Source organism: Mesoplodon densirostris, chromosome 16 (genome assembly GCF_025265405.1).
Source record: "Mesoplodon densirostris isolate mMesDen1 chromosome 16, mMesDen1 primary haplotype, whole genome shotgun sequence".
Taxonomy (NCBI): domain Eukaryota; kingdom Metazoa; phylum Chordata; class Mammalia; order Artiodactyla; family Ziphiidae; genus Mesoplodon; species Mesoplodon densirostris.
In genome coordinates, this window is record NC_082676.1 from 74,723,088 (window position 1) to 74,748,934 (window position 25,847).

A 25,847-nucleotide genomic window follows, 5' to 3' on the forward strand; every position below is an offset into this window, starting at 1 on the left:
CTACCTGCCTGACCACAGTCCAAACCCCCCACCCGTGCCTTGGACCTCATCCCTTGTCTTGCTAATGACTTGGTTTTTCCTGTCATCCCATTTCCTGCATCAGCAATTTCTCCCTCTCTGCTGGATCATTTTCATCTGCACGAAAACATGTTCTATCCTCTCTCATCTTTTGAAAAGAGCATCACTGGACCTCAGATGGCCCTCCAGCTTAGCTTCACAAACTTCTCCAAAGAGAAGCCTATGCTTGCTGCTGCTTCTTCCTCACCGTATCTTTAACCTATTCAAATCTGGCTTCCAACCTCACTACTGCACTATCACTCCTTGTAAAGGCCACAATGACATCGCATTGCTTCACTCAATGTCTCTGTCTCAGACTTGACCTCTCTAAACCCCTTGGTAACATGGGACACGAGTGACTATTCCCTCCTTCTTGAGCACCTTTTACTTGGCTTCTAGGAAACTGTGTACCCTCGCCTGTCCTCCTGCTTCACTGGTACTCATTTTCAATTTCCTTTTGCTGACTCCTTCTCTACCCAACTTCTTAACTTTGGAGTGTCCTGTGGCTCAGGCCCAAGCACTTTTCTTTTTCTCTCTCTCTAGCTGATCCCCTTCCTTCTAAAACTTTAAATGCCTTGTATCTGTGTTCCTGAATTCTCCATGGAGACCCAGCTCCATGCATCCAACTTGACAGCTCTACAAAGAAGTCTGCATCTCAAACTTTACATGTCCAACACTGAACCCTTGATTTTCTCTTGCTCAAATCAGTAACTGGTACCAAGACCATCAAGTTCTCAAACCAGAAACCAAGGAGTTGTGTGTGTGTGTGTGTGTGCGTGTGTGTGTATGAATCTTCCCTCTCCTTCACCTGAGCAAAGTCTACCTTTAAAACATATTTTATTTTTAATAGTAAAACAATTATTAAAACATTTTACAACTACATTTACATCATATACAAATCTAAATTTCATGTAAAAGGATCAATTGATAGTGGTGTTGGATTCACATTAGCAATCACTACATGATCAAAGAGAGTGCTTTCCTTTGCTTTATTACATAGTTTTTGTTTGTTTGTTTGTTTTGCAGTACGCGGGCCTTTCACTGTTGTGGCCTCTCCCGTTGAGGAGCACAGGCTCCAGAAGCGCAGGCTCAGCGGCCATGGCTCACAGGCCCAGCCGCTCCGTGGCATGTGGGATCTTCCTGGACTGGGGCACGAACCCTTGTTTCCTGCATCGGCAGGCGGACTCTCAACCACTGCACCACCAGGGAAGCCCTACACAGTTATTTTTATTGAGTTAACTACTCAAGTTTCAGACTGCTTTATTTTTTTTCTCCAGGTATACTCCTTTCTTTAGGGCTCCTAAAGCTTCAAACAATTGTTCCTTCCTATCTTTAAACTCAGTCCTGCCTCAGTTTAATTGAACATCTATTAGCAGACATTGATTTCAATCTTATTCTTCTTAGCTATTATTATGACATACAGAGAAACAAAAGAAGCATCAAAGAAGCTTAACGTTTACCAAGTATTTTTTATTTACTAGGGGCCATGATTAGCACTGAATCTCAGTCTTCAGGGAAGAGCTGGGAAAGTGAGAACTATGATCTCATCTTCCATTTAGAGACTAAAAAGCCTGCTGTAAGTGGGCTCTGAGTGATGCTAAGTTTAATCACTTGGTTAACCAGTGACTGAGACAGACCTCTCCAGTGGAAATGCAGTTTTCCCTTGGTAATGGGTAGGTCATTTGTGGGGTGATATGTTGGCACCATACAAATACCCATTACCCCGCAATCTTCTGCCCGAGTTTTACAAGTATTGATGACAATGGCCCTTGTCGGCCATCATGCTACTTTCATATATCCACTCCACACGATTCCTATAACATTTAATAAACTGTAATATATACTTAAGTTCGGTATTCGGAAGGCATCTGAAGTTGTACGGCACTTAATTTAAAAGGCTTTAAAGGCCTGTTCAGCAGTCACTTGTTAACAGCAGAACTGTAATTTTATTAGCACCAGCTTCCAAGTCTGTAGTGGTTCCCAACTTTGGCTGCTCCTCAGGAACACGAGGCTGACCCACCAGTACCAGTGTAATCAGAGTCTCTAGGAGTTTTCAAAAGTCCACAGGTGATTCCCCTGGACAAGCAAGGATGCGAACCACTGCTCTCAATCATAGTAATGGCATTTTTTAGCACTTCAAATTCAGAAAGGTAGAGTTTTGGCAAATCAATAAGCTGACTTTACAGTTCTCTGAAAATGTGAAGAAAGTGCAACACTGTCAATTTTCGCTAGAAAACTAGTGCTCTTGAAACTCATAATTCCTTAAGAAGAATCCAACATCACAGACATCAAGCCATACTGCGTGATTTTTGGGAAATCGAGTGCAGAATAAGGCATGTTTTCTACCCAATTCTCAAAGAGATCACACTATAATATTGTGTAAGTGATTAAGGGCGGCCCAGACCTGGAATCCACGACAGAGAAATGAAGCTGATAATTTGGTGGAGGGAGCAGAGACGGCAGCAGCCTAATTTTGCCTACAGGGTCCGAAAGTGGCCTTAAGTAAGTTTCCCTCGGAGAAGAAATTGACATCATCATGAAATACTAATGATATTCAGATATTTCAAATCTATCCCTAAGCCATTTTTTTCAACCAGAAATTTACTGCATTTCCCAAACTACATAAAAGTAGAAGTTTCAAGTAAGAGCCCAACCATCAGTCATGACCATCTTTCTGGCAAAAGTCACACAAAAGGATGACGGAGAGAACATCTTTACAACAGTTACACACTTCAAAACCACAAGCACCCAACCCAAGGGTATGTTAGCTAGAATTATGTAAGATTCACCTTTCAATCGTGTCCCGTGTCCTGCCAGGTCCAGTAAGGAGGGCTCTCACCCAGCTGGCAGGCCAGGTGTGACAGTCAAGTGCCTCCTTCCCCCAACCCCACCCCTGGCCCCCTGCCTACTGATGAACTTCCCTGAGGCTGAGTGGTGAGAGGTGGGAGCAGACAAGTGGCCCAGGTGGGCAGTGGGAGGAAAGCCTGGTTTGTATGTTATAACAATGACAGTGACGCTCATGACAATGGGACTGCTCAAGCTCAAACCGTGTCAACAATGCAGATACAGAGCCTCAGCAAGACTGAAGACATGAGAATCTATTTGTTGGCCCTGAGTGGGCAGCAGCCGGAAAGTGAAAGTGCCACTGGATCCCTCTCCCTCTCCTCTGCATTACAGCTCCCATCTTACCTGGTCCATCACAAGGAGGGAGGCTGGGTCAAAGGGTGGCCCAGAGTGGCAGGGATGCCAGGAGGGGACAGAAGGAGCTCTGGGGTGAGGAGTGAAAAGAGAGGAAAGCCTCACAGGCACTCCAGCCACCAGCTGTCAGAGGTTCTCCAGGCCAGGCCAAACTACAGGTAGGGAAGCCCCGAGCAAGGGGAGCTGAAACCCGAAAATGGTCAAAATGATGACTGAAAACGCTTAATCCCTCTGTCCGTCAAAGAAAAGCTGCTGTGTCTTCAGTCCCCGTCACTAAGGAGGCCAAGCACATTACTGGATTCTGGGTACTGGAGAAAAATGCATGCCTCATTAAAGAGGTCTTGCCAATCACAAGGAAACAGGGCGTCCATGGGTGCAGTTGCCTGGTCCTGGTGTCTCAGTTTGGCATGAAAGGGTGGCAGCTGCTCTTTGGGGGAAATCTCTCTCACTTCACCACCTGAGGCAAAGCTGCTGGCAACAGGGTCTCCATTTAGAGGCTCCCCTGAGTGCCTGAGGGAGCTCTCCTAAATGCCACCAGTGATGTGCACCACAGCACCGCCACTGTTCAACCTCAGCACCCACTCTGCATGGCCACCGGTGGTGGCCCCGCTCAGCAGGCAAAACTCAAGGCCATTCTCACTGCAATAGGATGAGGCCAACCTGCAATACTGACCTCAACCATGTCCCTCAGGAGGAAGTTAGAATCTTATTCCAGTCTATTATCTATTGTAACCCGCCCAAAGCAGCTTAGAGCAACCTGCTAATTTTTGTTATCACCAATAATCACAGAGGGAGAAAGGCCACCCCCACCCCACTAGAGAGGCCACTCCCACTACCTGCAGCCCAAAGGGGCACAAAGCACTTCAGTTAGGTTTTGCAGCCCCCATTCCATTGGTCTGGGTGGGGTCAGATGGGTATAATAATAGGGTGTTGTATTTATGATTTTTAAAAAGAGTCCTTACCTTTAACAGAATGACACATTTGCTATCTGTTTCAAAACAATTGACTAAAAACAGCTATAATTTGATGATCATTATAGGTGGGTAAAGGGTCCATGGGGGTTATTGTACTATTTTTTGTACTTTTATGTATGTTTGAAAGTTTGCATAATAAAAAGTGAAAAAAAAATTGAGTTCTTGTACAAAAATATAGAACAAAGTGGCTCATACCATTATGATTTGTGTATGATTCATACTTGTTACAAGCAAAATAACATGTTGCCTTAAAATACTACCAGAATATAATAAGGAAAAAAATGCAAATGGATGAATTCCTAAAAATGCCACACATCTACTGGTAGCTACAATTTCCAAATTCAATACATCACTCCCAAGATAAGTTAAAAGGCAAACATTTTGGGCTTTCCTGGTGGTGCAGTGGTTGAGAGTCCGCCTGCCGATGCAGGGGACATGGGTTCGTGCCCCGGTCCAAGGCAAACATTTTAAAAGGAAGGTCTGAAAAACATACATTTTTCAAAGGAATACCTGCAAGTTTGAGAATTAATTTCAAGTTTTCTACATTCTCAGAACTCATAAAGTCTCAAAAATCCTGTGGATCAGTCCCTTTTCCAGCCCACTTTCCAACCTTCTGGAATATGAAACCCATACACCATCCAGTGACACCTCCAATTAACAACTGGGTTGCCACGCTATACTTCTCAGCTGAAGGCCCAGATTCCTACCCAAACACCTTGCGCCACCATGGCTGCTTTTTAGCAAGGTCTGCAAGGTCCAGTGACTCAAAATTTCCCTCAGTCTCCTTAACTGGCTGCGGCCATTTTGGCAAGCTTGTCTCACGACGACCCCTGCAGGGGCTCGGCGTGGTGGGATGTGGAGCAGCAGGCACGCTGCCACCGGCGCGAGATGGCTTCCAGCACGTGGGGCAGGTGTTGAAAACATATTTTAGATCCACCCATTCTCTCCATCCCCACTGCCACCACCCTGATCTGCACTGCCACCATCCCTGGGCTAGACTCTGAGATGGCCTTCTACCTGTCTCACCTCTCCACATGGCCTTCACCACTCTCTGCTCACCATGTGCGCTGCTAATGTGCAAGCTCCTCACTGGCCACAGGCCTGCAGGATCTGCTTCCTGCCCTCCTCGCTTTCTCGGTTTACACTCCTCTCCCTCCCTTTCACTGACCACCTTTCTGCTCCTCAACACACGGAGCTCCTTCCGATTGGGGGCCTGTGCGGATGCTATACCCGTTCCTGGGAACGTTCCTTCCCTGCTTGTCACCTGGCTGGGCCGTGCCGTCTTTAGATCTCACTTGCAGTCCTCCCCTCAGAGCGACCTCTCCTAGCCCCCATCTAATGTCTAATGCAGGGCCACGCTCCCACAGTTGGTCCCTGACTTAGTAAAGGTTTGTGTTTTGTTTTTTTCTGAACAGTCCTTATCTAGACTATGATTCTTTAGATCCCTAGTTTTTTTCTTCATCTGTCTTACTTGAAGTCACCCGAGGAGAGCAGAGGGGTCACATCTGTCTTGTTCACTGCTGAACATCTAGCACTTGGAACAGTACCTGCATAAAATCAGTGCTCACATATTTGCAGAATGAAATGCCAGAGGTGAGCTGCTTCTAGAATAAGCCATGTATTTCCTATAAATGCTACCAGATTACTTATTCCTGAAATATGGCATGATTTGACCCTATTTCAGTGGGGATATTCCTTACACTTATATATACTAATATAAAATTAATTACAAATATGACAACTCATTCAAAATTAAAACTGTGAAAAAAGTTATTATGGCTTGGCCTTATCTGTCTCACCAAACATTATACAGTTTGCCATTATGGCCAAAAGTTATCCCAGCAGTATTCTGCTAGGCAGCCAAAGACACCAGCAGTCTTATTTTCCACACGGATACATGAGCAATTCCTTCATGAACTATAATTCAAGAAATAGTTGCTCCTCTATCTTATGAATAATTTATAAGGATGGTAAATGGTGTTCACCATATTTTGTAAAGAGAAAACAGGTGATATGGTGCAAAAGTTAGAGATGATTTCTGTAACCCACCTGAATCTGGGTACTTAATTCCCAGTATCCTAACAACCAGCTGAAACATATGTGGGTCACAAAACCAGAAACACAACATGGGCCAAGCATGGGCATGTGTAGTCTGAGTAACCAAAAGTGAATATGAAGAAAAATGTAGACTGTCAAGGTCTATGGGTTGTTAACTTGAGACCTTCTGTTCTATTAATAACACCTTGTCATTAAAAAAACAAGTTACGTTAGAGAAGCCGGGGATTTCCAGCCAGTCAGAGGCTCAACTGATTGCCACTTCTTCTCTAAGATATAGTTCTGCAGGTCTTCGTAGATTCCTGGGCCACGGTAACGGCGGAATATCCCATCTTTTGCACTATAAATTATAAAAACAAATAGAAAATAAATCCATTAAAATATCAAGTATTACAGACAATGAAAATCAAAATAACTATTGGTTTTACATGTGAACTCCACTCTGAATTTTAGCTTGGCTCAAATGAAGAAAAAGAAACGTTATAGTTAGGTATAAGTCAGAAAGCACACATAAATACTTATCTAGTACAAATGAGGAATTCCAAAACAGAAAGTATTAAATATTCTATTTTATTACTGCACAATTTGTGACTATAAGCAAAGTCCTTGGCACCGTCTAATCTGCCAAGTTACTTTTTATTATTTTTGCTACCAATTATTCCGATTTTACTCTTATAGCAGCAAAACAGCAATTGTTATCAAGTTTTAAAAAATTGTATCCACATTTCCAAATCTATGTCATCCAAGTCCCTCCCCTGAAAATTAACAAAATGCCTCTTAGTCTCACATACGCCTTTGGTCTTCCCTCCCTCTTGCTTTCTTGCCAGTCAAGCTTCCTAGAGGAGGAGTCTACACTTGCCATTTTCTGCTCTTTCATTACTCATTCAATATTCCTGCAGTCGGGGGTCCTGCTTCCATGACTCCATGGACACTGCTCATATTGGAGGTCTCCAATGACTCTTAAGTGCCGTATCCATGGAACACTTTTCTGCCATTTTTCCTGGGTGGGTCATTGGCACTGTCCACTACTGAGCCCCGCTTCCTTCCTCCCCTCCCTTGGCTTTTATGACATGAGCTCTCTGGACTTCTTCCTACTACTCTGTCCATCCCTTCTCATTTCCACACTCCCTGTTTTCCTTTGCAGATGTCCTAGTGGTGGTCAACTCAGGTTCTATCCTTGACCTGCTTCTTTTCCCATTGTATCTATTTCTCATTGTCTATATTTATACTGTTATCTAAACCCCAGTATGTATCTCTAGCCTAGATCTTTCTTAAGAGCTATAGATCCTGAAATCAAACTATCACCTAAACTTCCCCATTTGGAATTAGCATAAAACCTTCACATTATCTTCTCTATTCTGGCCTCTATCTTCCAAACTTCACCTTATTCTAATGGCTCCTCAAAAGCTTTCACTAGTTAAGAATGGCCCATTGGTAAGTCATCACAGGCTCCTTCTTCCTTATGGCTAATCAATCACCAGTTCTAATGATCCCATCTCCTAAGTATCTCCGGACTCCATCCCTTTGTCCTTCCCCCCGCCCCTTACTACCTAAGCCTCTCTAGCCCCATCACCCAGGATGATCCAGCTGTACCCTATGGGCCAGCCAAAGAGAACTAGTTACAGTTCTCTGAAGGTATCTCCTTTTCTCCTGGGCTTTTCCATGATACATCCTCTACCTGGAAAGGCCTTCTCTACCTTGCCTGCTTAACCTATTCCTTCCTATCTATTAAGAATCATCCCATCTTTTACATCATCAGAAAAATCTTCTTTGACCTCCTCACCTATTTGCTACCTGAAATTAGGTTCCTTTCTCTGCAGCACCCTGAGCATCCCTCTCTTCTAATCACTATCATTCAGTGCAGACTAGTCTTTCTCCCTTCAAATGCTAAGCTGCATGAGTGACGGTTATGGAAAACAACTTAGAATACTGGTACACACCTACTGACTTCTAACCTTTGCAAAACCAGAAAATTATTTGAACTTACTGAAAAAATGCTGGGAGGGTAGTGACAAAGAAGCGGCCGCTCAAACCTACAAGAAGCATAGACAAAAAAGTTACAAGTCAAACTCAGACTAAACCAAGCATCTAACTTAAGGTGCAAGAACAAGCAGCCTTGAGCTTGTTCTTACAACCACATTAGTAAAATCTTTCCCATTACTGAATCACATTTACTATTTGTTTAAAATAAATTTTTACCCATTTTTATTTACCTAATACTTTCTAGTCACTGACATACAACTTGCTTATCTTTGATGTGTTAAACTGGAGTTTTCTGGCTTGTGTAATACTTAGAATTATATGGTGGCTGAAAGGATAGGTTTTAGAGACATGCAATCTGGGTTAAACAACTAAATTCTCCACTTACTAGCTTTGTGTCCTTAGATCAATTACTTAACCTTTCTGAGTCTTGGCTACCTCATCTATAAAATGGGGATATAAAAGCCTAACTGAATTGTTCTGAAGTTATATTAGATCATTATATCAAGTGTGTAGCACACAGTAAAGGACTCAATAAATAATAATAGGTATTATTACATCACTCATACATTTAAAAATAGTAAGGAATACGAAATAATAAGTTATGTATAATCTTTGCACATTTATAAAATTTGCAAGTACTGTCAAGGGATTCTATGTACATTAAATAGATTTTTTTCAATTTGTCTTGGCAAACCTTTACTGAACACTAACTACATATCAATTGTTATGCCAGGTACACGTGAAGACAAAGATAAAGAAAACCCTTAGTCACTCAGCATATATTTACTAAGCACCTTCTTTGTTCCAGGCACTGTGATAACTATTCAAGATATAGATAAACAAAAGCACGTACAGTCTAGTGGCAGAAGGAAAAACTTAATTAAAATAATCACAACCATGACTACAGAGACTGATGATATTAAGGGGCATGCAACAAAAACCTGAATGATATAGGAGTAATGAGCATAATGCTCTTTAAATGTTTACAAATAAATAACGTTTATGTGGGCAGCAAAAATGAGTAAGCCTGGTTCTGGCAAAGAGAAGCAAAGCTGAAGGCTATCTCTGGCCAGCGTGGAAAAATGAGACATTATTTTCACCTTTCTCATAACTTCTGCTTTTCCCATTGAAGAACAATCTGGACAAAATCAAATAGCTATTCAAATAAAGTGGCTCAAATTTTACATCTCTCCTGTCTCACTTGCAATTTGAAACACTGAAGCTTTACTTTTAATAACACAGGAAATTTGCTTATACCCATTCTATAAGTTAAACCTATATTCAGTATAATAATTTATTAATTAATGATGAGTCTTCCCAATAACTATTACTATTTTTTTCTGATATCAAACCAAGTAGACTCTAAAACATCCTTATGGTACTTAAAAGAAAAGATAGTATTCTGAAGGTAATAAAAATCAATTTACAAAAAGAAACATTTACTACATACACTTATCATTGTACATCTGGTGGGGGGGGAAAGGTTGTACTGGCAGTTGCAAAAACACATGTGACCTGAGAAGTCCACTGAGGATTTAACAAGCATGTTCACCTCTAACGTTGTTTGGAAATACAGCCCAGCAGGGGAACAAGGGTATTTTTTAATAAATTTCCAACGCTAAATTACTAGGGGAAAAAGCATTGGTAATCCTAAACTATTATATGCGTTAAGCTTAAAATAATTATTGCAAACAGTTTCATCTCATTTCTCTCCTAGCTAGAGATTCTTATGACCATTCAAAAATTTTATCTAAGGAGTTACAGTATTAAGGAATTATGCTTTGTTTATATGGCCTTTTAAAGTAGAATGAACAAACAAATAGCATCTCATCACTACCTCAAGTTTCTATTTAGATTTTATTTTTATCAGAATAAATAGGATTTCTAATAAATGTTAGGTATCACTGAAAGCAGTATTTTTAACTTGTTCTTTAAAATCCTTCATGTGATCTCGTCATCATTGGCCATGGCAATAAATAAAAAATAAATAAATCTTTTTTTTTTTTTTTTTTTTTGCGGTACGTGGGCCTCTCACTGTTATGGCCTCTCCCGTTGTGGAGCACAGGCTCCGGACATGCAGGCTCAGCAGCCATGGCTCACGGGCCTAGCTGCTCTGCAGCATGTGGGATCTTCCCGGACCGGGGCACGAAACCATGTCCCCTGCATCGGCAGGCATAGTCTCAACCACTGCGCCACCAGGGACGCCCCAAAATAAATAAATCTTAAAAGTAGTTCATAAAACATTAAATTATACAAAATCTTAAAAGTCGTTCATAAAACGAAAAGACAACCCTCAGAATGGGAGAAAATATTTTCAAATGAATCAACGGACAAAGGATTAATCTCCAAAACATACAAGCAGCTCACGCAGCTCAATATTAAAAAAACAAACAACCCAATCCAAAAATGGGCAAGAGACCTAAATAGGCATTTCTCCAAAGAAGACATACAGATGGCCAAGAGGCACATGAAAAGCTGCTCAATATCACTATTAGAGAAATGCAAATCAAAACTACAATGAGGTATATCACCTCACACCAGTTAGAATGGCCATCATCAGAAAATCTACAAACAACAAATGCTGGAGAGGGTGTGGAGAGAAGGGAACCCTCTTGCACTGTTGGTGGGAATGTAAATTGATACAGCTACTATGGAGAACAGTATGGAGTTTCCTTAAAAAACTAAAAATAGAATTACCATATGACCCAGCAATCCCACTACTGGGCATATACCCTGAGAAAACCATAATCCAAAAAGAAACATGTGCCCCAGTGTTCACTGCAGCACTATTGACAATAACCAGGTCATGGAAGCAACCTAAATGCCCATCGACAGACAAATGGACAAAGAAGATATGGTACATATATACAATGGAATATTACTCAGCCATAAAAAGGAACGAAATTGGGTCATTTGTAGAGACATGGATGGACCTAGAGACTGTCATACAGAGAGAAGTCAGAAAGAGAAAAATATCGTATATTAACACATATATGTGGAATCTAGAAAAATGGTACAGATGAACCATTTGCAAGGCAGAAATAGAGACACAGATGTAGAGAACAAATGTATGGACACCAAAGAGGGAAACTGCGGGGTGGGGGTGGTGGTGGGATGAATTGGGAAATCAGGATTGACATATATACACTAATATGTATAAAATAGATAACTAATAAAATCCTGCTGTATAAAAAAAATAGTTCATAAAAAACATTAAATTATACAATATGAATTTCCAGATTCATGAGCCAGCTTACCTGGGGTTAAACTCCACTTCTGCCTCTTATTAGTTTTTAATATGAGACAGTTAATTTAAACTCTCTGGGCTTTAGTCTTCTTATTATAAATGGGCATCACAATTTCTATCTTGCAGTATTGTAGTATTAAGTGATTTTATATTTATATAGCACATAGAAAACAGGGTCTGACATATAAGTACTAAATAAATGCTATTAATTTCTTTATTTAAATCTGATTCAAAGCTAGAATAAAATAAGAGGATGTAACAAACACTAGTTTAGTCTTAAGTGCTTTGGAAATTGTGCCTTATTTTGGATAACATAACTTAAAATTTTATAAATAAATGGACCCATGAAAATCAATGTGAAAATAAAGAAACGCAGTGATGGACGGTCTCTGAGATTTCTGCATCTTTCTCATTCAGGCTAGACGGTACAACACACACTTGTTACCCAAATGGCTACATTAAAAGGTATAAGAAATTTATAGTTTTTGATATGAATGTCTTCTAATTTTTAATACTGATACTATGAAATGTTAAGGGAGACTTTCATCACCTGAAAAGTTAAACCATGACCACCTTGGAACACAGAAGCACCATGTGAGGTTGTGGCTTTACGATTTAAAAACAAGTATGGATCTTAAAGAATTATAACAGGGCAGCAGCTCATTTCAAGGTTTGCATAATGGTTCACTGACACAAACTTCAGCAAGTATGGAAGAAACTAGCACACCTCAAATACTTAAAGAGACAAAGTTTGACTGCAAGGTCTCCCAAAATTTCTACGGTACCTTTTATACTTTAAGGGTAACTTCCACTTTAAAATGAAGGCTACACTGCAGCATAAAATGACATTAATCCAAAATGCAGAAAAAAATTTAATTTCTTATTAGCAAGCTTATCTTAAACACATATAGCAAAAGAAAAAGAAGAATGAAAGATTAGAGAAATAAAATTTATGGTAGAGAACTAATTTCATATGCAAAAGCACAACAGAAATTATTTAAATTGAATCTTAAGAAAATAGGGACAGCTACTAGCTTTTGTTCTATCATTTATTAGCTGTGTTATTTTAGGCATGTTACTTAACCTCTCTGAGCCTCAGATTTTTTTTTTTTTTTTTTGCGGTACACAGGCCTCTCACTGTTATGGCCTCTCCCGTTGTGGAGCACAGGTTCCGGACGCGCAGGCTCAGCAGCCATGGCTCGCGGGCCCAGCTGCTCCTCGGCATGTGGGATCTTCCCGGACCGGGGCACGAACCCGCGTCCCCTGCATCAGCAGGCGGATTCTCAACTACTGCGCCAACAGGGAAGCCCTGAGCCTCAGTTTTATGAGTAATAATATATAAATAGTTTGTTCTTCCTAGGATTGTAATGAAGCTACAATGTATGTAAGTGCTTAACACAATTACAGGCTGAAGTAAATGCTTACTAAATGTTAGTTATTTTTTTTTATATTTTATTAGAGTATGGTTGCTTTACAATGTTGTGTTAGCCTACACTGCAGAACAAAATGAATCAGCCATACACATACAGATATCCCCTCCCTTTCATACTTCCCTCCCATTTAGGTTACCACCGTGCATTAGGCAGAGTTCCCTGTGCTTTACAGTGTGTTCCCAGCAGTTGTCTATTTTATACATAGTATCAATAATGCATATGTGTCAATCCCAGTCTCCCAATTCCTCCCTCCCCACCCCTTTCCCCCTTGGTATCCATACATTTGTTCTCTACGTCTGTGTCTCTATTTCTGCCTTGCAAATAAGATCATCTATACCATTTTTCTAGATTCCACATATATGAGTTACTATACGATACTTGCTTTTCTCTTTCTGACTTACTTCACTCTGTATAACACTCTCTAGGTGCATCCACGTCTCTACAAATGACCCAATTTCATTCATTTTTATGGCTGAGTAATATTCCACAATGTTAGTCATTATCACCAAAGAGAGAAGTAGAAGGAAAACAATTTTAAAAAAAAGTAGAACTAATCTTACCTTTGAAATTGAAATAAAGTTGTCAGTATAATAGAATATAAAAGACTAAGTTTTACAATTATAAAATTAAAATATCAACACTAACTAAAGTACAGTAAACTAAATTGTCTTCTATAATAAATTAGTGGCTTTAAAGACAACACTTATTCTTGACCATGGTAAGGGTCTGGTTTACCTCTCATCTAGTGCAACAGCCATGGGTGTTCTCTGAGCAGCTGCTCTTTTCCTGTCCTGGACAACTAAGCTCATCCGCATGGAACAGAAGGTTCAAGTATATACTCATTAAATTTAATTTTCCAAAGTCAACTCAACTGAGACATCATCTGGCCTATGCAGTATTAAATAGGTAATACAATGCAATCTAGTCTAAGGCCTGTGCTCTCCTTGACTTCTACATCTCAGCTGTAAAAATGCAGTGTCTTTATAATCCTGAAATCTTATTTTCTATTTAAAATACCTAAAAAATCTCTTATTAGATATACCAGTGGAAGAGTTACAGGCATAACTAAAGAGTATGTGTTAACAACTCAAAAATTCTTGCTTTCCCTTCTTTTTAAAAAAGAAATGAAATTATCCCTAACTAGCACTCCTGTGCACAGCAGCCCTGATGAAAGATACAGTAATGCAGATCTGTACCCAAATATCAATCTGTATAGAGAAATATCTAGTAAGGAGCTCAGCCATGGGGAAAATAATATCATTTCGACGGTTTCCCACTTATTCAGGAGGTAAGATTTTGTAAAAATGAAGTAAATACTTAAATAACTTCCAAGAATAGGGACAAGCTACCCCAGAGGTTTGCCACATAAGGCATGTTCTCTTCATTCAGCTTTCAGGACCCCATACTTCTCCATCTCCTTCCTGCTTCACTGGCTTCTCCTTTTCTGCTGCTGGAACGTCTTTTCTTCTAAATGTTGGAATGCCCCAGTTCTCAATGCTCAGAACACTTCTCTGCACACACTCCCTAGGTAATCTCAATTCGTCCCTTTGCACACTGATGGTCCTTAAATGCCTATCTCTAACTCACCTCTATTTGGATTTCTATCAAACATCTCGAACTTAAACCCTGTCCCAAACCTGACCCTCCTTCAGTCTCCTCCATCTTCTTTCCTTTCACCAAGTGCTATAACCAATCTATTGGGAAATCCTTTTGGATATTCCACCCAAATGCCGTATCTCCAATCCAGCCACTTACCACTGCTGTTACTAGTCCAGGCCACCATCTTCTCCACTCTGGGCTATTGCATTAACCTCTGAACTTCTCTTCTTGCTTATACTTCCGACCTCCTACAGACAATTTTTCACACAGCCAAATGAATACTTTTAAAACATGAATCAAATCATGTCATTCCCATGCTCAAAACCTTCCAGTAGCTTCCTTTCTATAATACTTGGTATAAAACCTAAACTCCTTGCCATGGACAACAACAGCTTAAATGGTCTGGTCCCTAGCTCCTTCTCCAGCCCCATTTGTCTCAAGGACCCCACTGGCTACCATATTGTTTCTCAAATAAGCCAAGTACTCCTACCTGCACATGCTGTATGCTCTGCCTGGAATGCTCCTCCCCTAAACCTTATTGAAATTCATTTCCTTAATTTGTCAAGACCTACAGTCAAACAGCCCTTCCCTGGACATCCTATTAAAATAGTGGCTCCCACCATTTTCTACATTTTTACCCTGCTTTCTTTTTCATCATAGCCCTTACTACCACCAGACATTATTTCCCATTTTTCTTTTGTGATTGTTTATCCCCTTCACTAGAATGTAAGCTCAATGAGGAGCCAGGTCTTTTCTTCCTTATTCACCTGCACCATTATTTACCTGCATCATTCATCTGTATCACTGCTATCCAGAACAGGGTCTGGTGCATGGTATCAACTCAAAAATTGGTTGCATAAACATATTATTTCTAAATGTTATTAAAATATCATTTGAAAGCATTAGGTTTGTAATTTAAAGTAAAATTATAAACATAAAATAGTATAATCTAAAGTGAAATATTCTCTAGGCCACTCAGTCATGTGTGTAGAATTATGGCTCCTAATTTTTACTTATCAGTTACAGGTTTTCAGTTGTTATCATTTAAAAGAATTCTAGAGCCTCTACTTAAAAAAAAAACTAAGACACAAAACACAACATTTTGTTTTTTGGACTTTGTTTCTTCACTATTTTCATAGGACATCAGACCAAAGACTTTTTTTCTTCTTCTTTGAAGAGGTTTTATACTTATATAAATACTATGAGTCAATGATAAATTTGCTTTTCAAATATTTTGTCATAATTTCTCTTACTTCATTATCGAAAAAGCATTTCATCCATTCACAATGGAAAAACAGTTTATAATCTACATTTTAGGAGGAAAGACCGTATTCAGTTAGACTTTAGATCTGTGAATCCATCACAAAGCTAACTGTTTAATTTGTTTAATTCAAATCATGCTGTGAATTCACGGCAGGTATGCCAAAAGGCTGAAATGGGAATAGGCCAGCTGCATTTCTAAGAAACTCATCATAAAATGTGTCTGGTGCCCACAAATTAACAAGGCTTACACCTGATTTCATTGGACTCAAACTATTAAAAACACAAAAACAGGTTTATCACAGATATGTCATTGCAATGCTTTGACCTCCAAGCAGGAAAACTAATTATAATAGCCCAAATCATGAACTAATAACTATAACTGTCCATCTCTAAATAGCAGATAGGCAGAAGTGGTTTTGTTTTAAATGCTTAAAAAGGTTGAGGCTTGAGGACTCATGGCTTGTAGCAGAAATCTCTCTCCATGGGTTTGTCAACACATAGATCTTAACGGACACCATTCATTTTGTTGTCCCAGTAACTGGTAATTCATTATTTTGTGTTTATTGAACTCACAGTTATTACAGAGAAGGAATAGCTACATTTCCACACCTACTATCTTTTTCCCCCTTGTGAAAGGATGCAATAGGTAGAAATTAAATGTAGATAGGAAAACAATTACTTATAAAGTTTTAAAATAGTCAAATTTGAGATTTAAATCATAAAAATGCAACTTTTCTCAATTTATATATAATACACAAAGTTATTTTTAAACTATAAATACAAATTTATTGTGTGTATCTTTTCAGAGTTAAAGTCTCCTTTATCTCCCTCTTTTGAAAAATTATATCATTAACAACTAATAAATGTAGATGGTGACAGAATTAGAAATTTACCATTCTGGAGCTCTTAATAAAATATTTGATTCAGGTAAGATCATCACAGATCTTAAAAGCCTAAAGTATCACCCCACAGATTACTTTCCAGCTACAAAGTGGGGTCTTTTCTTTACAACTGAGATGTTTAGTGTCATCACCTTAACCAAATGCTCAAATTCAACATCACTAATAGTGACAGTACATGTCTTATGATGGGATACAATATAAAGTCACAGCATCACCTTTCCATAAATGCCTAATCCAAATTATGCCTTTACACTGAAGTTCAAGTTTACAGAAAATATAAGAACAAGTTAAATGTCACCATAAGGAAACATCTAGGTAAATCCTTGGCCTGTTCTCTTCAGAATATCAATGGCATAGAAAAAATGGAGGACTATTCTAGATTGACAGAGACTAAAAACACATAACAACCAAATGTAATTGGTGAACCATGATTGGATTCTGGTTTTCAAAACTATAAAAAGTCATGTGGGAAATAATTAGGGAGATTTTAATGTGCTGAAGTATTGAAGAGTGAAGTCTCATGATGTCTGCAACTTATTTTCAAATGACTTAGCAAAAAAATAATAAATATATAAATATATACACGTATGCATGTGTAAATACAAACACAGACAGATGCAGATATGCTAAAATATTATCTTGATTTTAGGTGATCAGTTCATGGGTCATCAATATTCTGATATTCCAACTTTTCTGCATGCTTGAAAAAATTAAAATTAAAAGCAATTAACTTTTGCATTTAATGTTCAACATATACAGTACCTGGTTCTTGAATGACATCAACCTTCCCCACACTGATTTGAAGTATTTCACCATTCTTTGCAAAAGTCTCCCATTCTGAATCAGTCTGCTGACAGGATGGACACCAAGGGGCATAACTATAAAAGAATAATAGCTAATCAATATACATACATGAAAAATATCTGTAAAACAAAATAGAGAAATAGAGTATTTAAATTGACAAAATAAATTCTTAACTAAAGGGAGACACAAAAGCAATTTTTCCCAAAGTCATTAGACAAAGAAAAACAGAAGCACACTTCCCTCCTAGAATTTAATATAAATATTATGAATATCAATTCCCTGGGAAAAATTAGCCAAAGTTTAAGATTTTTCACAAATTACTCTAATACTTAAAGTATTTTATTTCAATGTTATTGCTACAATCAACCCAAATTTTATCGCTTTCCAGATATTTGAGGGTGATATTTGAGGGTGAACACTGTTTTGAAAGTGCTTACTAAAGGAGAACAATTTTCACAAGGGTGCCCCTAAACTAGCCAAACCAGTTTCAAGTCCATCAAAGCTACAAGTCTGATGAGCAAAGACCACAAGATCTGCTAGTGGGTCCCCAAGAATGTGAGTCATTTCCAAAGATCTGTGGCAGTTCTGAACCATTTCGAGAAAGAAAGCAGAAGCTATAGGCTAAGCCAACTCTACCTGACACTTAAGAATTAGAAGAACCTGTGTCTTCAATCAGAACTCTGCTTTTTACATTAATTTTTTTCATTCAATAAACATGAACTGAGCACCAACCAAGAAGCTGAGGCTACAACTGTGAACAAGACAGATGTGCCTCCTCTCCTTAGGGAGTATACAGCCCAAAGAGGTAATTACAAACCAGGTGGCAAATGTGAGTATAGAAAAGATGCTATAGAGACACTCAGAGGCTGGGTGATCTCAGAAGGGCCCAAAGAGAAAGAAGCAACTGTGCTAAGATCTAAAAGAGGAGTAACAGTAAGAGAGGGATCAAGGAATGTTCTAATCTAAGCAGAGAGAACAATGTGGGTGAAGGTGAAGAGTACTGAGCATTTAAATAAAGTTGTATAAAGAGTTGGCACTCTATTTGAAGCTCCATGGTTAGCCCTAAAGAGGTAAGAGAATTCTGATCAGATTCACATTTTGTAAAATGCACCCAGCAGTTCTGTGGATATGGATCAGGGAAGAATACGATGGAAGCAAAGAGAAGAGGTGGAAGGCTGGCCCTCTCTAGCTCTATCTTTAGAAAAGACTAGTATAGGGCTTCCCTGGTGGCGCAGTGGTTGAGAGTCCACCTGCCAATGCAGGGGACGCGGGTTTGTGCCCCGGTCTGGGAAGATCCCACATGCCACGGAGCAGCTGGGCCCGTGAGCCATGGCTGCTGAGCCTGTGCGTCCGGAGCCTGTGCTCCACAACGGGAGAGGCCACAACAGTGAGAGGCCCGCATGCCACAAAAAAAAAAAAAAAAGAAAAAAAGAAAACAAAAAAAGACTAGTATAGCCAATTCCAAGATCATTCTAAAAGGTCATTAATCTTCCCATTATAGCTCACTGTCCAATCCCTGAGGTCCAGGAGACATGGACCAGAGAACATGGTCCAAGAACAATCTGCTGACATGACATCTTTGAATGTGGATTTTTCTATAAACACTGTATCCCTACATTTGCAAGGTAAAGTACACCCTGGTATACAGTAAGTGCTCAATAAATGTTTGCAGAATACATAAATGAACAAACTTTAAAGAAAATTATATTCTTCATCTGAGAAAATAGTTGTTTTCTACATATTTTCTAAATATCCAAATGGCAGATGAGACTGGGGCAAGCAGTTGGTAAACTCTAAGGAAAAAAGGAATATTTTATTATTAAGTACATTTCAATAGGCATTTCAATATATTGGATAAGAGTTCTGCCGGAGGCATCAGAGAGACCAATTACAAATTAACCATGTGTCTTTGAGCAAGTTAATAATCCCTCCATGCCTCAGCTTTCTCAACTGTAAAATGGGATAATAACAGCAGCTACCTTAGAAGGTTATTGAAAGATTAGATGACACATGTAAAGCAGGCACACATTAAGAAAATCATTAATGTAAACGACATTTGTAACATACGCCTGGTTTCAGAGACATTTTTATGATGCGTTAGCTCATCTGAACCTTATGGCCTCACTGTTGTAAGGCAACAAGGCAGATTCAGAGAGACTTGCTGACGGTCACCTCAGACCTCACAGAGCAGGAACACAGATGGAGGTATTTGTGTGATAAAAATGTCCAAGGAAAATAAGATCCAACAGAGAAAGACATACTGAGAGACAGACAGTAGGAATAAGAAAGCCATTACCAAAAAAAAAGGAAGAAACTTTGAGGTACAGTTTAATGAACTTCAGATCCTCTTTGCTTTGTTTCCCTCGAACTGTTTCTGCATACAACACATTTACTATATCAGTAATGATTAAATCATGCAAATTTCATCATTTTATAAAATCCTGGTCCCTAATCTCTAGACAGACTATTATATAAATTGGGATTTTGGTGAAATTGACCCTCAAAATATACAAATGCCACTGAGGTAATTTTAGATACTCCATTTTCTTTGTAGTTGTTACCCACTGGTCTGTGGCACTGTTAATTCCATTATTTCTAAGATTTAATCAGAGTTTATTGTGTTGGAATGTACCAAGGTCATCCATTAACCTAGTGTGTTCTTTTGGTGATGGAGATAAACCAGCCCTGAGTCTCAGAAGTGGGAACTGGTCCATTGTTGTTGCAACTTTTTTAACTATTAGTATTCTTTTGTATCTAAAAGATAGTCATTTAGAATCTACTATAACACCTGCTAGAGAAATTTCACTAGAATGAACACTCCATGAAGGCAGTGACTGGTGCATTGCTTGTACCTAGAACAGAGCCTGGCACATTCTAGGTCACAGTAAATATTTATTACATCAATGAACAAAGGGGAGGTGATAGTGATTATCCTTAGTACCTAAGAAAATATATACAGCTGTTTCCTTCAGTGATATACTAGCTCTTTATTAAAGAACAATTAAAGTCTATTATTCATTCATTCACTGAGTCAAAAAGTGTTTATTGAACACCTAGAACTTGACAGTTATTAAGGTTTTATAGCTAAACAGGAGGAGGAAAAACTTTGTTCCTCTACTTAAAAGCTTATCATCTAGAGGAGAAGTAAGACAAAAAGCAAGTACAAAAACATATAAATTAATTTATAATTATAAGTTTTGATAAGGTCATGCTAGATACAAACAAGAAAGAATTTTCCTGGGTGATTGGGGTACAGAGAAGGCAGGGCACCTGTACGAATGGTAAGGAGTGTCATGAATGAGCTCAAAGCGATGTTCTTCATTTGCAGAAATTACAGAGAGGCTAAGTCATGGGTGGACCTCTGAATCCCATAGGGAAAAGGCCTCCCCTTATATGGGTCAGTGTGCAGGCCAGCTGAAAGCGTGAGCAAGCATGAGTCAGCCAGGCTCTGTGCCTTCCTCCAGCCTCCCCCACTATACAACTACTCTCCTCAGCTTGCACTGGGGATTGCAAAGCTCAGGTCAGCATTCTAGTTCTGGTCTTGCTCACCACTTACTAAGGATATGGCTTAAAGCTTTAACCTTCCAAGTTTTCGTCTCCTTTAGTTAATGAGAATGAGAATAATAATTCTGCACCAGATTTCTGGGATGCTCAAATTCTGAAAGAGGGCATTCTGAATTGCTTACACTGATGTAAGCAATGTAACTATTTACTGTGATGATGATGACAATGGAGAAGATGTGGATGATTACCCTTTGTGGAAACAATGTGAAATCAAATACTTCTATGTTAGCCTATAAGCTCCTCTTTTGCATGCTTTTAAATACCCATAACAGTACCTAAGGCAGTGGTTTCCAGTCAGAGGCATTTGGAAGTGTGTATAGGGGATGGAGGTGTTTAAATATTTTTGATGTCACATGACTACTAGAATGTTATGGGCAGGGGCCAGGGATGCCAAAGGTTCTGCAATGTGTGAGCCATCCCCACACATCAAAGAACTGTCCAACTCAAAATGCTAATAGTACCCTGGTGAGAACCACTGAGGAATGCTCAAGAGAGAGGAAGCATTCAACAAACATCTGCTAAATAAACAAATGCTACCTATGCTAATTATTTCCTTCACAGCTCAGCAGACATACCAGTCCCTTGAAATCAAGAAATGTAATTTATTCACCTTCATCTTCCCAAGTCCCCAACCCTGAACCTGACAAATAACAAGCATTTAATGACTATCTCTTATACATTCAATCAACAAATCACCACTATCGATGAAACTGCAAGAAATTATATAACTATTTGATACGGGCAAGTTAAGGCAATGATGTTCTCTCCAAGTATAAGAAGGATACTAGAAAAACAATGCTAAAACCAAGAGATCCTAGGGAAATAAATGAGGCTTTTCTCCATCACCAGATGACTAGTTTCAATTTTGAAACATGATCATCCCAAGAACAAAGTCAGAAAAAGTATTGCTTTATAAAGGTTTCTATGCCTTAGAGATAAATATTTTAGATATTTTAACTCAGAGACATATTTTTCTTCTAGATATCAGTTTAAGGTATGTGGGTCAAAATTAAGCTTTGTAGATATCTACTTATGTCTTTGGGGTAAAAAAGCCACCAGAACAGCATTATATTGAATATTTTTGTGTTTCAAAAGAACAAAAGTAGTAGTCTCAAGCACTGATATGATGGGAACCAAGCAAGTGTTTAAAACAGCAAAAGGTTACAAAGCAACTGAAGGAAGAACAGTATGAAACAATGGAAAGAGAGAAAAGAAAACATCAGAAGGCCTTTTAAAGATTAGATAATCTTCCCTAACCCAAGAAAGAACAAACTTTTCAACAGAGGTTAAGAGGATGAAAGCACAGCAAACCAATTACAGAGACATGGCAGAAACAGGGGTAAAAAGTATAAAAGAATGTATGAAAGCAAATAAGAAGAGAAAAACTGAGTGTACAAAAAATCCACAGAATTAAAGAAAACGTTAATAGTAATGGGAGAATTTTCCAGGTTTTAAAAGGTTTCAGAATAAAAATGGTGATTTACTGCAAATATAGTTTTAGCTGATATTTCTCCTTAACAGAGAAGTGCTTTTTAAAAAATTGAAAATTCAATTGCAAGAACACAAAAAAATTGTTTGAAAGACAAAGAAAACATAACAAATTAAATTTTACATTAAGGACTTTTCATGTCTCAGAGCAGACAAACACTGTTATGTCCTTCAAAATAAATTATTGATACCAATCTAACCAGGAATTGTATTATAGGAACTTTGTACAAAGTGGGATCAAAAAGAAGAAGTCCCCAGAGGAGAGGTAGCATATAAACAAATGAACAAGTAAAGAACTGTCATTCAAAGTAATGTTAAAATTTTAATATTATCAGAAAGCCTCCTAACTTGCTTCTTTTGAGAAGTTAAATATATCATCACCTGTGGATCCCTAACAATCTCCATTTATTATGACCAGTTCATCTGAACAAAGTACTAACATGGGAGCAAGTATTAAGACATTTTTGTTTTCCTCTTATAGACACCAGAAAAAAAAAATCTGATAACTTATTGGATGTTTGAAAAAATTCTTAGAAATTTATAGTAGGCTTATAGTGGTACTGAAGATGTAAATTTTATTTTTTTAAAGTGTTGGATTTTGTCAAAGGGAGGAGGAATATCACAAATAAAGAGCCACAATTTTCTTCAGGACGAGCACTTAGCTTCTGGAATTTGGAGGTAATGGTTCTTTCCTTTCTAGCTGCACTTCATATCAACCTATTCTGAAGTGTACTCAATGAAAAGAGAACTTCTAAGAAGATCTCAAGTGTCTACACAGCTTACTTTCGGTTACAAGTATCATCTTGAACCAGAGCCCAAACATAACTCCATACAATGGACACATAGCAAGCTTACAACAATTGATTACTACACCTCAGCTTGTACATTTATGAAGTAAAATTTGAACCATCAACATAGCTGTAAGAGTTGTTGGCTGTTGCTTGTTTATAATCTTAACTTGGCTTACACTTACCTGAGCTTTAGTGTTCTTAGTTTTTACTTAAAAAGAGAAAAAAAAAAAAAAAAGAACATAGCTACTCCAAAAGGAACTATAAAGGAGTTGAGGCCATTAAACATAGCAAGTCTTTTCTGCTTTGACCTTCGTCATGCACATACACAAACTCAGTTTTAATCAGAAAACTGACATCTAGAAAACCTCCATTGTACAAGCACCTACTAAAAAAACAACTTTCTTTAGTACTAGCTGATAAAACAATCTCTCTAAAACTCTTGTAATTATTACAAACATGACAGTCCTGTCATGCTTACTTTAAAATTTTCTCTCTTAAATAGAAAATGACCTCATCTCTATTCAAAGTAGTTAATTGGTTAATTTTAATCAGTGCTTCATGTCTACAGATCTCTTTAATAATTTCATTGATTTACTATGATACCAAAGGCATTTTACTTTGAGGTCTAAAATATCCCCTGCTTTGTGACCAAAAGGTAAATACTTGTTTGAAACAGTACTGTGCATTATGTTCTTTGAACAATGTAATCTACTAAGTGACTTACAACTTTTGGGCCTGAGGTTTTCAGTCTATAGAATAATCTGTTTGCAATCTAAATTCAAAGAATCAAAATTTAGTCTTAAGAAAAATGAAGGAAAATTTCAATTCTGTGAGAGTCTGTGTCCTCAACGTAAAATTAGTTAACAGTTAGCAAGCAAGTATGTGTATCATCTGAAAACCACAGGCTAAGGAGATGTGGTCTTGATGATTATTTCTTCAGCCATTCTCCATTTTCCTTACAAGCCCCCCACGATGGTCTCTCTAGCCTACTGAGACATCTGCCCACTGCCTATTTCAAGCCGTCTTTCAAATGGTTACTTCCTTCCTAAATTTTAAACTATAATGAATAAATCTTCCCTGCTCCTAACTCAAAACTGCATTTTCCCACCTCTCCTCAAGCCAAAGCACTATCCAATATGTACCGTTTATTGTTCAAAAGGGGCAATTTATTAATATCCTTTTCTTTATGACACTAGTACAATTAAGTTATGATACCTACCCAGAAATCTCTACCTCTAAAAATTTTAACAAATATCAACATTTATTTGAAATCTTGTTTTCAAACTGCAAAGGCACCCACCTTTCCGTTTATCTTTCACAAGGACATCTCCCGGTCTTCAAAGTGAAGACTGAGATACTTTGTACAGACTGGTCTGCCCCTCACCATGCTGCAATTATTCATTCAACAAGTACCTTGCCTAGTCAGTGTTACGTTATTTGTTCGGTACAGAAGCGTCACTGAATGACAGCCCTTTCCCCTCTACATACACTTTTATCAAAAGCTCGAGATTTTCTTGCAGATTTCTCTGTTCCCCTTCCTCCCCTTGGTAAACCGCTCATCCACCCCATCCCTAAAACACTTCCTCCCAAAATAGGGAACTAGCCAGGCAGGGGAGGATGCGCTACACCCGCAGCCCTCACCGCGGAGGGCCGGGCGCGCATGCGCAGCGTCGGGGGCCTGGCCCGGCTCTGCAGGTCGCTAACTGGGCGGGTCCCGACCCGAGGTCTAGCCCAGTAGGCACTGCGGTAGCAGGAGAGGGCGGTGCGGCTCCGGGAGGGCGGCAGTCGCGAGGGTCGTGTGGCGAGCGGGGCGGGCGGGCACACTCACAATTTCAGCATCCACTCTCCCTCCAACACCAGCGTCCAGTTGGAGGCGGTCATGGGCCGCACCAGGCTCCGCTCCTGCGGCAGCGCGGCCTGCTCCGGGCCGGCCTCCGCCTCCGCAGCTGCCGCCGCCGCGACCCAGACGACCAGGAGCGCCATGAGCAGCGGGCCGCGGCGCCCGCCCTCCATGTCGGGACACGGAGCGAGACTCCTCTGCAGGGGCTGGGGCAGAGGGTACGGCCACCCTGCGGACCGGGCCTTCCCAAGTAGTGCGAAGAAAGACCGGGCCACCCCGCCTCCGCCTTGCCGCGCCGACCAGCCCAGCTCGAGAATGGGGTGGCAGTCGCCGCCTCTTATCGGCCCGGGCCACGGAGGCCACGCCCCCTCCCGCGTCGACTCGCTGTTGCCCGGGGCGTTGGTTGCCTTGGCAACGGCCACCCTCCCCCTTCTGACCGCTGCGTTGAAAATAAACAGATGAGCCGGTTGTTGCTTAACTTAGAACCTGCCCGGCGTGTGCCTGGGCTCCAGTAAGGGCGAGGTTGGTGCGTGTGGCTTTTGCTAAAGAGAAACGTCTCCAGTAATAAAAAAATGCATCACCTATTCAATGGTAGCAAAAATAACAGCAATGGACTACAAGTAAACTGTTGAATGGAAAAACAAAAGGA

At 39.5% G+C, this 25,847-nt stretch overlaps 1 protein-coding gene across 1 annotated transcript in view; it reads right to left on the bottom strand.

Moving 5' to 3' along the window:
- Positions 1-25,540, bottom strand: part of TMX4 (thioredoxin related transmembrane protein 4) — a 41,118-nt gene extending 15,578 nt beyond the window's left edge. Inside the window, exons 1-4 of the mRNA XM_060078118.1 lie at positions 25,187-25,540; positions 17,474-17,589; positions 8,272-8,317; positions 6,496-6,624 (exon numbers count right to left, since the gene is read on the bottom strand). Coding sequence (XP_059934101.1) covers positions 6,496-6,624; positions 8,272-8,317; positions 17,474-17,589; positions 25,187-25,371 — 476 coding nt within the window. The 5' untranslated portion in view covers positions 25,372-25,540. The remainder of the gene's footprint in view (positions 1-6,495; positions 6,625-8,271; positions 8,318-17,473; positions 17,590-25,186) is intronic.
- Positions 25,541-25,847: the final 307 nt, after the last annotated feature.